This window comes from Malus sylvestris, chromosome 14 (assembly GCF_916048215.2).
Source record: "Malus sylvestris chromosome 14, drMalSylv7.2, whole genome shotgun sequence".
Classification (NCBI taxonomy): domain Eukaryota; kingdom Viridiplantae; phylum Streptophyta; class Magnoliopsida; order Rosales; family Rosaceae; genus Malus; species Malus sylvestris.
Genome location: NC_062273.1, coordinates 8,134,421 through 8,150,439, shown reverse-complemented (window position 1 = coordinate 8,150,439; position 16,019 = coordinate 8,134,421). Strand labels below are relative to the sequence as shown.

Sequence of the window (16,019 nt, the reverse complement as noted above, 5' to 3'; positions counted from 1 at the left end):
TCCAAATCCGATTAGGGTGAGCTCTAGCTCAGTAATAACAAAATCATGCACATGAAGACAAGAATAGAGTAGTTCACCCTTAATTGGACTACATCGACTTCGTGTGTGTGTGTGTGTGTGTGTATTTGTATTTGATTATATAAGAAGTGTGCAATTTACATAGAAACCCCCTTAGGTGTAGGTGCCTTTTACGAAGTATGAGAGAAATGAAGAGTGAAGTCAGCTTGACTTGACTAAGTCAAGCTGACCTGGGTGATTAACCAGGGAATGAGATCAGCAGGGCTAGGGTCTTTGGACAGTTACCATAACTTAGCCAAGCTAACTTGGATGATGGAATGCTCTTTTCTTAGGCCATCTCCAACTGAAGGCTGGTCAGAGGGCTAGTTTTAGTCCTCTGGCCCTTCAAGATATTAATATTTTAATGAACAGTACAGGGCTATATTGGCCTCCATCTCCAACCGAGGGCCATAGGGCCAAACAGAATTTATTATTTAAATTTAAAAACTACAACAACTTAAATTTAAAAACAACAACTTAAATTTAAAAACTATAACTTATATTTAAAAACTACAAATTAAATTTAAAAACTACAACAACTTAAATTTAATATCCATAATCAACATCATTTTCATCATTTGCCATTGTAGGAGTATAGTTAGAGGTAAACAACTACCCCCGGGTCATAATATCTTTTTTTTTTCCTATCAAAATAGGCCTTACTCATTGGAGTGTAATTTGAAGTGTTCATTTCCATATTCTTATCATCCATCTCTTCTTGTATTTGTTTTGCCCATTCTTCATGCCTACGGTTCATTTCTTCTGCGTCAATGGCATTTTGTTCCGCCATTAATCGCAATGAGGTTGCCACTTCCTGTTGAGCAGCGTAATCATCATTTGCCTTACCTTTTTCCTTCAACCTTCAGGCCTTGTTTCGTCCCATAGCCCTAGGTATGGAACCTTCACCCGAAGACGGATTTTGTACCATTATTTGTTGAATGGTAGGAGATCCATCTTCATCCATATCTACAGCTGAGGATGTAGTTCCAAACACCGGCGTAGGACCTACTCTATGTTGAGGTGGATCTTCAAATAACACCCACCCTTTACAAATTTCCCAACAACAGTGAAATTGAAAGAGTTTCGAGCTGCCCTCCATATACAATTCTCTGTTTGGTGTACCTAGAAAATATAATTACAAAAATTAAAGAAATTAATTTATGAAATTAAATGTAATATAATTAAATATATTTACAAAAATTAAAGGAAAGTAATTCATGAAATTAAATGTAATATTAAATATATTTACAAAAATTAAAGGTAAGTAATTCATGAAAATAAATGTAATATAATTAAATATTTAAAATAAATTGTGAAAACATTTACTTCGTCGTAGTAGTTAGCGCCGCTTTCATGTTTACTTGCAACTGCTAACAGTGCTTGATGCTATTTGTTCAAACTTGGCTGATGATGTTTCTTCCATCTTGAAGAACAACTCTCGTTGTTTCAGATATTCGGTGGAGTGGTGCCCTTGTAGAACTCTAAGTATTTTTTGGACACACGAGTCCAAACACCTTCACTTGTTTGAGAGCTCCCCCTCACATTATCTTCCAACACCCATCTATAAGCCCTGCAAAGAGCTTCATCTTCTTTTCGGGTCCAATCCCTACCTTTTATTGCATATGAGGTCATTTGAAAATTATTGAAAAAATTGAAGGAAAGATTATTGGAAGATGTAATCCAACGGTAACTGACGTCAATTAGCCGTTGTATTTGAAATTTTGGCCTACTATTCCTGTCGGATATAACTAATAGGAATAATGAAAATTCTGGCCCGGTCCAGGGCTGGCTAAGTTGGGCTAGCCAGTTGGCCCTTTGGCCCTTTTTTGTCTAGTGAATCCCACAAGCCCTTTGGCCTAACCCTCAGTTGGAGACGGTTTTCAAACTATTTTCAGCCCCTGGCCCTCTGGACCCTTTGGTTAGAGATGGCCAACCGAAGGTTGGCTAGAGGGCTCGTTTTAGCCCTCCAAGATATTAATATTTTAATGAATAGTATATGGCCATATTTGCCTCCAGCTGAGGGCCAAATGGTCATATGACTCATTTTAGCCCTGTCACAAAAAACTATCTCCAACCAAGGGCCAAGGGCCATATGGCCAAACATAATTTATTATTTAAATTTAAAAACTACAACAATTTAAATTTAAAAACAACAACTTAAATTTAAAAACTACAACTTATATTTAAAAACTACAACTTAAATTTAAAAACTACAAATTAAATTTAAAAACAAAAACTACAACAACTTAAAAAAATTGGCCCAAAAAAAAAATTTGAATCCAACGGTAACTGATGTCAGCTAGTCGTTGGATTTGAAATTTTGGCCTACCATTCCTGTCAGATATAACCGACATGAATAATGACAATTTTGGCCCAGCCCGAGGCTGGCTGGTTGGCTGAGTTAGGCCAGCTGGTTGGCCATTTGGCCCTTTTTTGTCCAGTGGGGCCCATAAGCCCTTTGGCCTAACTCTCGGTTGGAGACAGATTTCAGGCTATTTTCGACCCTCTAGACCCTTCGGTTGGAGATGACCTTACTACCTAGCTAGTCAACTAAGGGAATAAGGGCAGCTCGGCTCGAGTCTTTTAGTGGTGACTATAGCTTAGTCAAGCCAAGCCGGCCTAGATGATGAGCTCCTCTCTTCTCATTGGAGTGGGTCTCATAACTAATTTTTATTTTGTGAAAAACTAAAGATTCTTTTTCTTAAAGAGTATGATATCTAACCCATGACTCAGATCGCAAGCCCATATTTTCCTCTTTTTCTTCAGGTAAAACGAATTATGTAATTCTTTCAATTTTAAAGCTATTATTTTGGGAACTAGGGTTTATGACTAAACACAGAGACAGAGTGAGCGGTAGCTACGTACCGTCCAGTGAACAGGTTAAGGTTTCAATGTACGAACAGAAGGCTACAAGCAGGCAGCTGTGGATAAGGCTTTATTATCAACACGTGTGTTTTGTTTCATGGAAACTTCGATTTAGATCTACCGTCAAAACAGTACCAAGGAACAATCTCGAGACCCGCGAGACCCACCTGGACTAATTGGGACCCTTCATTCAATATCATGCATGATCTCAGATGATCCCACCCGTCAGAGCGATCTTCACGTATTTGTTTTGGTCATCAGTTAATCATGGACCGACGAAGAACCAGTATAATAATGTCTACCACCCATAAGCTATGAATGTCTACCACCCATAAACTGAAAATTCATAGCACCAATTGCTATGAGAATACCATTTAGCTTACCTGTGCCTGTTTGAACAACCTCAGTTAATTATGTATTTTTCTGATAAGAATCAATATGATCTTTATAAAGTTCCTCATTCAAATGAAATTCAATAGGATCCAGGGAGACAATGTCTTCGTTCATAAGGCCCTCAAATCTCCCGATTTAATGACTATAGAGAACAATTTATATACAACTAACTTACTGTCAACGTGGTGTCTTATTTTATTAATAAAATGTTATTACATTCTCAAATTGAAATGTATATTGTGATATATTCAATGGGATCTAGAGAGACCATGTCTTTGTTCATAAGGCCCTCAAATCTCCCGATTTAATGGCTACAAAGAACAATTTATATACAATGAACTTACTGTCAACGTGGTGTCTTATTTTATTAATAAAATTTTATTACATTCTCAAATCGAAATGTATATTGTGATAAATTCGTTGCATACAAGTTGTTATCATGATTGTCAATCTCCATTTATATACACATATGCATATTATTTTACAACAAAAAAATTGTAAAATTATTCTTGATTTTTATTTTTCTTGGGCATTATGACTCAGCATGCTTAAAGAATTTATCGTATTTATCAAATAGGTCGTGTTGTGTCAAATTCGTATCTTAACAGGTGACCCAATAACGACCTCATTCGTTAACGGGTCGTGTTGTTTCATGTCCAATTAATGAGTCATCCAAAAAATTGCCACGCCTAATGTCTAGATCTGAAAAACGATATCTTATAAGGTTCTTAACAAGTGGCTCGATAATGACCCGACTCGTTAACGGGTTCTTAACAAGTGACCCGATAATGATCCGAATCATTAACGGATTCTTAACAAGTGACCATATATCAATCCGACTCGTTAATAGGTTGACCCGAGACCAGTTATTTTCGTATTCTTTCGTGTTAGATTAACAAGTCATACAAGGAATTGTCAGGCCTAATTAGGTCAAGTATTTGGTACTTCCTCATTGGTGTCTTTGAAGCATGAGCATAAGATACGGTATCGAGCAATCCAATATCTTGGATCAAGCAGGCAACTCAGGTCTCAAAACAATTAATTAATGTTAGAATGTAAATAACAAGTTACCTTGGTCATCTTAAATAGTATGGTTGATCATTTAGCTATGCTTTGTGCCGACATCCAAAACAAAACGAGGTTATTGCGAAGTTTAAGAGTTATGTTAGTATTTAAGAGCTTACTTATTATTTGATTAGGTCGAGATCCCATCACTTAATCTAGTGGCATTTTTCTCGACTTTTTATTTGTTAAACAAGAGGCTAAAACGCCTGAAGGCTAACCACAAAGAAAATATTACATCATAGTGGAGGTATCTAGCAACCCAATATTTTCTCAAAGAAAATTTTACCACATGATAGTGGCGGATTATTAAGTGCCTATGATAAGAATTGAACCTAAAACATCTCATTTACAAGTGAAGAGAGGTACCTCTAAACCTGTAGTACTAAGTGGCAAATTTCCTCTTTTTAAACTAGAATAATATGTTAACTACATTGCAATATTTGGGAATTGAAGGGAAAATAAAGAAGAAATGATGAACAGAAGGATGAACACAGAGATATTAGAGAGAGAGAGTTTAGAAAGAGAAATATGATTTGTATTAACTGATAGAATGAAAGTTACACATATAGTTTTTATAAGAGAAAGACTAACTACTCTAACCAAATACTGACCAACTTACTCACTGTATTGCTAACTGTATTTCTAACTGTATTGTTGACTTGTACCCTTAATAGTCCCCCTCAATCTCAACTGGGGAAACCCAATTTGAGATTGGAAGAACATCTGCAATCACTACTATGAAACCCAGAAAAACAGAACAGACTTGAACCAATTGTAATCTTACAATCCTTTTGGATGATTCAATTCATCCATCCCAAATTCATCCATGTCACAATAGCTTCATCAGTGTCAATATCAATCAAATTTTGCATATGACTAACATAACTATTGGGCGTTTATATAAAACTCATTCAACAACTCATTCAACTTCAAGTTCGGTGCCATACTGCCCTGATCGTGCAACATCCTCATCCAGATTTTGGATAGAAGCATGGTTAATTAAACCATCATCCTCACATGCATGTATTTGTTACCGCCAAACCATCTCCCATTCATCATTTCTATGCACATTTTAGCATCATTCCTTGAATCAAAGTAAGAATGTGGTTTGTTTCTTATTTTAACCAAATTTCTTGATAGGATTTTTAGGTACATGTGCAAAGAGGTTAAAATCACACAAAATACTTGCAAGAGAACAAGGTTGTTGTAGTATAAGCGGCTTAAGCCAGGTCGTTTTCCGCTGGGATTATTTAAAACAATTTATGAAAAACCCTTAATCCTAGTTAATTATCTGAAAGAAAAGATTGGAAAAGGTTGATTTTGAATTTAAAAGTATTAAAAACGAATTTTAATAAAAGTAATTTAGGAAAAGCAACTAATAACCAATTAAAAAAATAAATAAGTCAAAGAGAAAAGATTTTGAGAAACAAAGGTGGAAAAGCACTAGGGTTCCGCCATCACCCTTACAATCCTACGTAGATGTAAATTACTTATGAAATACCCATGCAACTTTGAAGGTTAGATTTTCCTTATGCATATTCTACTTGTGGCATTCAAGATAGAACATATATCAAACATGCAATCCGTCTGTGACATTCAGTTAAAATATAAACATGCATGACTCATTATGCTTTGTGAAAACCTTTTGAAAGACCATGCAACCCCTACAACGTGGCATTCGCCCTAGGTGAAATTACAACTATCAATCACAAGAAGCAATATCCAATTCCCTGGTGGCATTCCGACCAAATTGCATCTAATTACTTATCTAAACATCCTAATGGTCGCGAATCATTAAGACACAAAGACAATTTAAAGCACAGTGATTAATAATTCAAAGTATGCATGCATAATATCATAAGCAATTAAATAAAAACTACACATTCATGCTAAGAGGTTTCGCCCTAGCAAAAGAAAATTAGCTACGCATACTCATAATTTAAAATCAAAAGAATTATTAAAAACTAGAAAAAGAATGAAAACACCTTGTAGAATATGAAAATCTATAAGCCTTAGCCAATCCCTCTTCTCAAATCTTGCATACCTCCCCCTATGGCTGGCCAAAAAGGATTATTTATACTACTCTAATTAAAATCCTCCTAGTAAAAGGTCTTAGAATTAGACTAGGAAACTAAATAAATTGAAATAAAATAGGAAACATAATCCTAAATTGACTTGGTAAATTCGCCTAGAAATCTGCACAGCCACGTTCTGGACCCATATAGTCTCCAAAACCTGGAAGGGCACGAACCCATCTGAGGTCATCTTGAGCTCCAAAAATGCAATTTAAGCCCAGAAATGTTATTTTCCAGCAACATGCTCTGCTCCTTTATTTAATCACCAGAAAATAACCGCTTGGTAGAAAAATCCAAAATTTTGATACGAACAAGCTAAGGAACACACGAACGTCCTCCAATTTGAATCACTCCAAAATTCATCTGTTTGGTCACGTTTTTCTCTAGAGGAAGTCGAATGTCCTATATTGAAAATATAAAGCAAAGTATCAAAATTCTACCAAAATATTTACCAAATTAATACTAAGAATATGGTAAAATATATAATATAATACTAACTCATCAAGCATCATTCCTTGAATCATAGTAAGAATGTGGCACATTAACTGCCTTCGAAACATCTCCACTAGCACATAATTGTGTTCCCTCGTTTACTGAAGTATCTGCAGTATTTAGATTCTTCGTGTAATCAGTACATTTGGAGGAAAATGATCTGATTCTATAATGATATACTTTTCTGAATCATTATTTGACTCTACACTAAAATGTTCATCTGAATCTATATCTGTGGGGTTGCACTCATGACCTCCGGTAAGCTTTTGTGGAGATTTGTCATCTTCTTCCATGTTTGTGGGCTTCGTCACCCTGTAGGAAGAATAGCAATAGCAGTAATTGACACCCTTCCTCTGCCTCTAACAGGAGTTTCTCAAATGACATCCTTCTATAAGGTAGTCGTAGCACACCCTCATGCTGGTATAACAATTTCTTACGAGTTTACCCTTCATGGGATTTATCGTCAACAATCTCATTCAACTTGGATTCGGCCTTTAATATTTACAAAAATAGAAAATTAACAAATTATAGTGTGGCATCGGCCTTAACTATAACACCATGGGATCGCCCTTTGTGGATTTTACCAAAAACAACTTCTTTGAACAATGGTATCGGCCTTCACAATTTCAACAATAGAAAATCAACATCTATGTAGGATTACCCTTCGTGGAATTTACCTACTCACATCATAGAATTACCCTTCGTGGGATTTACCGTTAACAACTTCTTTTACCCTTCGTGGGATTTACCTACTCACATCATGGAATTACTCTTCGTGGGATTTACTGTTTACAACTTCTTCAAACTTCATTATATAACCGGACTTACTGTAGATTCATGCTAACAACTGAGCTGGTTAGACTCACATTATAGGTTGTAATAAGGGAAAATTACTGCACAAACTCCTCAACAGAATTGCAAAAAATCAGTGAAAGAGAAAGACAAGAATTGGATACTGCAAAACTTCTTGAGTAATTCAACAATGAACACCCTAAAGATATCAGTAGCAATCAAACCCAAGAATCCATACCCATTTCACTAAACATATCAAGATTTGCAGAAAAATCAAACCCAATAGAACAGCAACATATCAGTGAGAGAGAAAAAACTGGACACCATACAAATTGCACAATCTAGCAATGACCAATATTCTTGAATCCAAATATCCCAAATATCACAAACGCTGATCTTGAAGCAATGACCAATCTTTAACCCATATGTTGCGAAAGAGCCTAGAAATGACTCACAAGAAAGATGGCTTCAAGCACTTAATACTCAACATATCAACTGAATGACTTCATGCTCACAACAACAAACTAATTGATTTACATAATACTAAAAGAATCATCGTAAGAAATTCAGAAAAAGTGGCTGAAAAATTTAACCTTCACATGAAAATTCTGAGTTGGTAATTTCGTCAAACACTTGGACTACACAAAAGTCTAAACTTTCTTCCACACCAGAGAGTAGAACACATATCAAATTCGCAGACAAGCAATAATCGACAACTCAGAGAGGAATTTGGTTTTACCTTCATGGGAATGCTTGGGAAATCTCACGTAGTCCTACCCCTATCACACAAATCTTCTCCCTCGTTGTGTTTGACTAGGTTCAGCTGTTGGATTAAGAACTTCCCAAAACCCTCCATTCAAGATGAGCCGACCAATGGAGGAAAATGGTGCTAAGAACGAGGAAAAGGAATTCAACACAGGGTCACCAATTGAGATGAAGAGATTCCATTGGATCCAAAAAAAAAAATTGCTTGACATCCCATCTTTCTTCCTTGTATCAAGAACTCGATGAAAATCTGAAAAATTCCCGAATTCAAGGACTGAAACTTCAAGAATTGAAAAGAAAAAACAAATTGCCACTTCTATTTGGCTTGAAGGAACAATTTTGACGACCCATATTTTGACCGACATTCTCTATTTATAGCCCAGACGAAAAATCAACCAAAAAATTATAGGATGATCGCTGAAGCACCAAAGAACTTGATAGAATTTTATTGAAAATTTGAATAGAAAATAAAAATAGAAAACGATGAAATCTAATCCAAAACGGAACCACCATAATCCATGGTGTGAGCCTGGTGGCTCTGATACCATTTTAACTACATTGAAATATTTGAGAATTGAAGGGAAAATTAAGAAGAAAGGATGAACAGAAGGATGAACACATAGATATTAGAGAGAGAGAGAGAGTTTAGAGAGAGAAATATGATTTGTATTAACTGATGAATGAAAGTTACACACACAGTTTTTATAAGAGAAAGTCTAACTACTCTAACCAAATACTAACCAACTTACTAACTGTATTGCTAACTGTATTGCTGACTTGTACTTTTAATATAATATAGCATATCATTTTGTGGAACAACAATTAATGACCAATGCGTTGATAGATTTTCCCTTGAGCATTATGACTTAGCATGCTTAAAGAATGTAAAGACGTGCATAAACCAAAACACCGCATAGCTAAAGTAGCAAACTAATACGAACCTGTTATATTTTTGGCTTATTTACTCCAACGCTTCCCGAAATTCATACTTGTTTTCACTTTGCTCCATGAAAGAGGTGTGTTTATACCATATTTAGGGCCTCGTATTTAGATCTCGTATAAATACTCAGGGGACTTAAATGTAATTGTGTAATAAAGGAATGGGCAAATATGTAATAAGTGAGGAGTCCTTATTCTATAAAAGGAACCCTCACCCTCACAATTAGAGGATGCCAATTCCTAAAGCTCTTCACCCTCTCAATGCTCTCACTCTCAAAGCTCTCTTTCTCCCTTACTTATCAGAGAAATACAATACTATCAGTGTGAACGTAGCCCAAACCTTGGGGTGAACCATGATACATCTTATGTTATTTACATTTCTTGCAGATTCACGGTCAGATTTACGTTGTACCAAGACCTCCGGTTTTCTGCATCAACATTTGGCGCCGTCTGTGGGAATCGACACAAAAAACTATGTCGGTTCTCTTTCATTTTTTTCTCACCATCGTGAGATCTCACCACACTTCACCGTGAATCTGCAGAAACCAAGAACCCAAATCTTTTCCAGAAAATCCCCACAAACAACAAGCCATCATGTTATCTCATCTCTTTATCTCTCTCTATTTGTGTCTGTATCTTCAGAGAAAGATCTGATTAAGAGTGTTTTTTTGTGTAAGGATACAAATCGAACGGTCTAGATCAACCCCAACCTTCTTCACCTCTGTGTGTTTCTGAAGCACCAGATCGCGGGGCATCGCTAACACTAAGAAGCAGCAAAGCTTCATCCAAGAGTCGCTGGTCGACCTAGCCGGATCGCGGGGCATTGATCTTGTTCGGATCGACACTGAGCACTCGCTGGCAGATCAGGGGGCGTTCGAACCTGACGAAGATGATGAATGGGCCGGGTCAAGGATCGGGTCCGCACTCTCTGGTCATAGATCAGGTCATGGACCGGATCAACGACGCCCGCCTGGAGAAAGCTCTGGCCGTCTGCGAGGGCCTGTTTAAGGACATGGTCGACCAGCTCAATGACTCGCCGACCTCCGCCGACAGCACTACAAGAAGCTTCAGCCCGCCGCCAAAAATCAACGACAAGAACACCAAAAGGCCAACCATCGCTCATTCCATCTCTCTCTCTCAACTTTCTCTCTTTGCCAATTTGAGCAGTCGAGGTATCGCGAGCTTAAAGAAGCGAATTATCAACGAGATCGACGAGAAAATTTCCAAATTAGCAAGTTGCATGAAGAGGCCAACTCAGGACACTGCTCCTCACTATGGAGGCAGGAAAGGGGTTACCAGAACTCAGTTCTGTCGCACCTGATGAAGCGCTTCCGCAAGCTTCGTCAAGTAGACCCGTTGCTCCGTCTCTGATCTTCATCGAACTCCGGTTCCAATCCTCTTCCACGACTCCATCTCCATCAACTCGTTTAAGGGCTCCGGCAAGTGCAGCTACGCTGGCTGCGTTAGCGACCTAAACATGGTGTACCCTGTTGGCCTTCAGATCCGCTCTCACGACAACCGCCAGGTGGTGGCGTGCAAGAGCACTTGCTCTGCTTTCAACTCTCCGAGGTATTGCTGCATCGGCAGCTTCAGCAGCCCTCAGTCGTGCAAACCGACGGCGTACTCCAAGATCTTCAAGGCGGCGTGCCCCAAGGCTTACTCATACGCTTATGACGACCCCACCAGCATCGCCACCTGCACTCGCAGGAACTTCTTGTTGCAGTACATGATTCCTTCTACTCATTCCTCTCAGCACACATCACACAGACAGAAAGCAGAAAGTAGAAAAGAAAAAAAAAAGCAAAAGAGAAAAGCAATGGGAACAGAAAAGCAAATAGAAAAAGGAAAAGACAGAAAGAATGGATGGGCACGACCAAAGCAAGTGGGTTTGGCAAAAGATACCTTACAAATCAAGGTGGACAGAGAAGGAACGGGGAGATCAAGAAAAGCATCAGCAAAAGAGAAAGTAAAAGAGAAAGCAAAAGTAAGGAATAAACACCCCACGAGAATGATGTGGTTTACTCTTCTTATTTTTGAATGAATGTATAGACCCCATCAGAGGGTAATAATACCAAAAAAAAAAAAAACGGCAAAGCCCAAAATAAATGGGCTGGAATGTTGTGTAAAGGGCGAAGGCTTATAAGCCCAAAATAGCTCCAACCAGGTGATCAAAAGTACACCCAGTACTCCACAATTATTCGGCAACCTGCCGCCATTACCACCAACCAGGTGATCAAAAGTACGCCTAGTACTCCAAAATTATTTAACAACCCGCCGCTATTACCACCTACCAGGTGATGAAATGTACAACCCGTACTCTCCTTCATGCCACCAACCAGGTGATCAAAAGTACGCCTAGTACTTTATATTATACATGAGCATTACTCATGTCAATCATACATAAACATTCATGAGCATCACTTATATCAATCTTACATAAACATTCATGAGCATCACTCATGTCCATCACTCATGTCAATCAAACATTCATGAGCATCACTCATGTCAATCAGCTTCAAAAGTTTCATTTACAAAAGCTCTAGCTTCGAAAGTTTCATTTACAGAGCTACAGCTTCAAAAGCTTCATTTACAAAAGCTCTAGCTTCAAAAGCTTCATTTACAGAGCTCCAGCTTCAAAGCTTCACTTACAAAGCTTCACTTACAAAGCTTCAGTGCAGGGTATACAAATACCATCTCCGAATAACCACCACTTCGGCCCATACATGGATTCAATTTGAAGTTTCCAGCCAACAGACTCTATTGACCGAAGACTTGGGGGACTACATTATGTACCATATATTGGGCCTCAACTGGGCCTCATGAAAAATACTTGGGGGACTCTAACCCATCATTCATGTATTGAGGAGCAAACCCTTATTCTATAAAAGGGACTCCCTCACCACCATTAGAGAGCATCAACTCTAGCCCATCATTTATGTATTGAGGAGCGAGCCCTTATTTTATAAAAGGGACTCCCTCACCATCATTAGAGAGCATCAACTCTAGCCCATCATTCATGTATTGAGGAACAAACCCTTATTCTATAAAAGGGACTCCCTCACCGTCAAACGCCATAAGCCGAGCCAACCAATGCCACGAGCCTCGCAGTGTGTACTACTTCTAATTGAGCATCATTTCAGATTGAGCACCGCCTCATATCGAGCATCAGTTCAAGACAACATCTAGTTACTTCGACCTACACACGGACTGAATTTCAAGTCTCTAGCCAAAAGACTCTCTTGACTGAAGACTTGGCGGACTACTGTTTATACCATATTTAGGGCCTCGTATTTAGACCTCGTATAAATACTCAGGGGACTTAAATGTAATTATGTAATAAAGGAATGGGCAAATATGTAATAAGTGAGGAGTCCTTATTCTATAAAAGGACCCCTCACCCTCACAATTAGAGGAGGCCAATTCCTAAGGCTCCTCACCCTCTCAACGCTCTCACTCTCAGAGCTCTCTCTCTCCCTCGCTTCTCAGAGAAATACAATACTATCAGTGTGGACGTAGCCCAAACCTTGGGGTGAACCACGATACATCTTGTGTTATTTACATTTCTTGCAGATTCACGGTCGGATTTACGTTGTACCAAGACCTCCGGTTTTGTGCATCAACAAGGTGCATAATGAGAGGTTGTATAGCTATGGGGGTTAAGCGAGTAAAAATGAGTTTCAGAAGGTAATGGGAGAGCAAGTATGAGTTTCAGCAAGGCTTTTGAGCAAATAACCCTATATATATATATATATATATATATATATATATATATATATACATATTTTTTTTTTTTTTTGTTCACCGTATAGCACTTCAAATCAATTTAAAGGTAAGGTGAGAGAAAATAAGACTGGTGCCCGGTCATAATAGCACTTCAAATCAATTAGAGAAAGTAATTTCTTCGCACTTTTTTTTCCTTTGCAGGCCTATTTATTTCTGGTTTGGATTAAATAAATTACAAAAAAAAAATTATGAGACAATAATATTTATGAGTGCAAAAGAAAGAAAACTTGTGTCGAAATTATTAACTAAAAGATAAAAAAACCGAAACGTATCATGATAATATTTAATTTTATATCTTTTGATCAATATGAGCATTTTGATTTTGCTCATTCAACAATTGTAATTCATAAATTTCTCAACAATAAAAGAAAGCTTAAACTAAGTGAAAAGGAAAAAAGGAAAAATAACAAACAAAACTAAAAATGAAAAAAAAAACCCACTAAAACTACAAAACAAACACATATCAAATTTGAAAAAACAAACCAAACTAAAATCCCCGGTAAACAGTTAAAATAAGTGATGGTTACCACACTTATAGTAATGAGTTTCTTTTGCAATTTATTTGTACCAACAATTAAATTAAATTATAGTTAAAAAATTAACAAACAAAACTGGTAAATACGCGTATTTACCAAGTATGGAAACACCATGCTATATTTCTATCCATCTTTCCCTTTTTTATTTTAATTTTAATTTCTTGCACAGCAAGAGAGGCCAAAAATCCAAACCTATTAACAAGTGGGGATCACATGCGGCCAAGAACACCGCAGCAAGTAATCCTCAAAAGGTAAAGCGCCAAAGCCAGAGGGAGGAGAGAGAGACGGTAGAGAGAGGATGGGCTTCATAGCAAAAGCCAAGAGCAATAGCGATAGCAGCTGGAGCAGTGAAAATTGGGGGATGGGTTTGCTTCTGGTGTTCTTCCCGGAGGAAAACGGCGGCACCACCACCACCATTGTCGATAAAATCACCAAGCTCTTCTCTTCTTCTTCCACTTCCTCTCCATCCTCCTCCTCCTGTTCCTCCTCCAAAACATGCGCGGTTTTCAGAAGAACCAGCTCCAACAATCTTATTCTCTCCAAAGCCCAATCCACAATTTCCATCTGTGCCCTTCTCATCTTCCTCACCCTCCTCCTCTTCACCCTCTCAACCTTCGAGCCCTCCGCCGCCAAGCCTCGCCCCGTCGTCCCATCACCTTCCAGAAGGTTCCTCTCCCAAAGTACTCAAATTCCCCAATCGCCCACCAATCACAACTTCCCCGTTGTCTCCTCCTCATGGTTGTCCGCAATGTGGAAGCAAAAACAGCAGAAGTTGTTTAAGTCCCAATTTGCCCTCCAGAAGATGGGCACTCTGTACCGCCGCGGCACCAGAGCCATGCCCGATCTCGTCGTCGCCCATTTCCACGACGACGTCACGGAACCCGAGCTCCGGTTGTTTCTGAGGGTGTTGCACCGGTCCGGCCTCACGTCCAGAGCGGACGTGGCGTTCGTCTTCGCCTCCTCCGGTTCTAGATTCGGGTCCATAATCCAGGAAGAGAACACCTCGTTCTTAGTGCTCCTCCGCCGTTACGGGGGCCTAAACCGGACGGCTGCGGCGAGGGAAAAACCCGGTTTGGGATTCGACGCGGCTCAGTTCATCAAGGCCGGGAAAAAGGAAATTGAAGAGCCCCTCTGGGGGAAAAAGGGTGTAAACTCGGAAGGCGACGGTGAGTTGACTCGGTTTAGTTACGGGTCGGTTGTGGGGTTCGAGGCGGGCGAGCTGGACCCGGAAAACTCACTATCCGGATTCGTGGACCACGTAGTGCCGATGAGCCTGCGGCGGTGGGCTTGTTACCCGATGCTTCTCGGCCGGGTTCGAAGAAACTTCAAGCATATTATGTTGGTGGACGCGAAAAACTCGGTCGTGGTCAGGGACCCACTCGGCCGAGTCCGGCACCGGAGTCCCGAGTCGGTTCTTTTATTCACAATGCCGCCGCCGGGTAAGCACCCCAAGAAAAACTCCGACTCCACTCAGTCTCACGGCGCGGTTAATTCCGTCGTTATCACCGGCGGATCCCGCGGAATTCGGCGGCTATCGAACACCGTGTTGACGGAAATAGTTCGGGCCACCATGCAGCACAAGAGGAAGAGCATGGTGACCGAGTCGGGAATTTTGAGTCAACTCGTTGCCAACCCGTTCGTAAGGAAGAGCATTAATCTGGTCACGTCAAGTGAGTCGGTGCCGGACCCGAGTTCAATCGGCGGAGTAGCGGGGCTGTCCGGCGGGCACACAATTATCCAACGTGGTAATAGTAATCACGACGAGCTTAAGTCTATTATTATGAAGCAAATTTGTTTATTAGAAATAGATTCTTCTGTCTATAGGGATTGTTAGGGAAAAACAATAAAATAAATTTAGAGGAAAAAAAGAATAGAAATGTTTATTAAGATCCTTTTTTTTTTTTTGTTACTTGTTTATAATATCGATTTAGCAATAAAATCAATTCTTTTGTATACTTTCTCTTTGTATGATGACGTTTTTATAGTATCATATTCAGTATTAAGAAACGTAATTTATAACATCATGCAACAGTGTAATTCTGTCGAAAAAAATTCCTTTTTAGTATAAATTTTGGTAGGTAGAAGTATTAAATGGTGATTAGAGTCAAGTTTACTAGGTAAAATTGAAATTGACAAAAAATATAAAGTCAACTAAGAAACTATTACCCTTTTGGGATTTTGCGAGAGAATTATGAAGGAAAAAAAAAAAACTAAGAAACCATTAATCTTTTGTTTATGAAGAAAATTGATGGGATTT

The 16,019-nt window shown here is 38.8% G+C and overlaps 1 protein-coding gene across 1 annotated transcript; it reads left to right on the top strand.

Annotated features, from left to right (window-relative positions):
• Positions 1-13,948: 13,948 nt before the first annotated feature.
• Positions 13,949-15,717, top strand: LOC126600672 (uncharacterized). The gene has a single exon (XM_050267282.1). The coding sequence runs from the start codon at positions 14,061-14,063 to the stop codon at positions 15,594-15,596; it is 1,536 nt and encodes a 511-aa protein (XP_050123239.1). The 5' UTR covers positions 13,949-14,060; the 3' UTR covers positions 15,597-15,717.
• Positions 15,718-16,019: the final 302 nt, after the last annotated feature.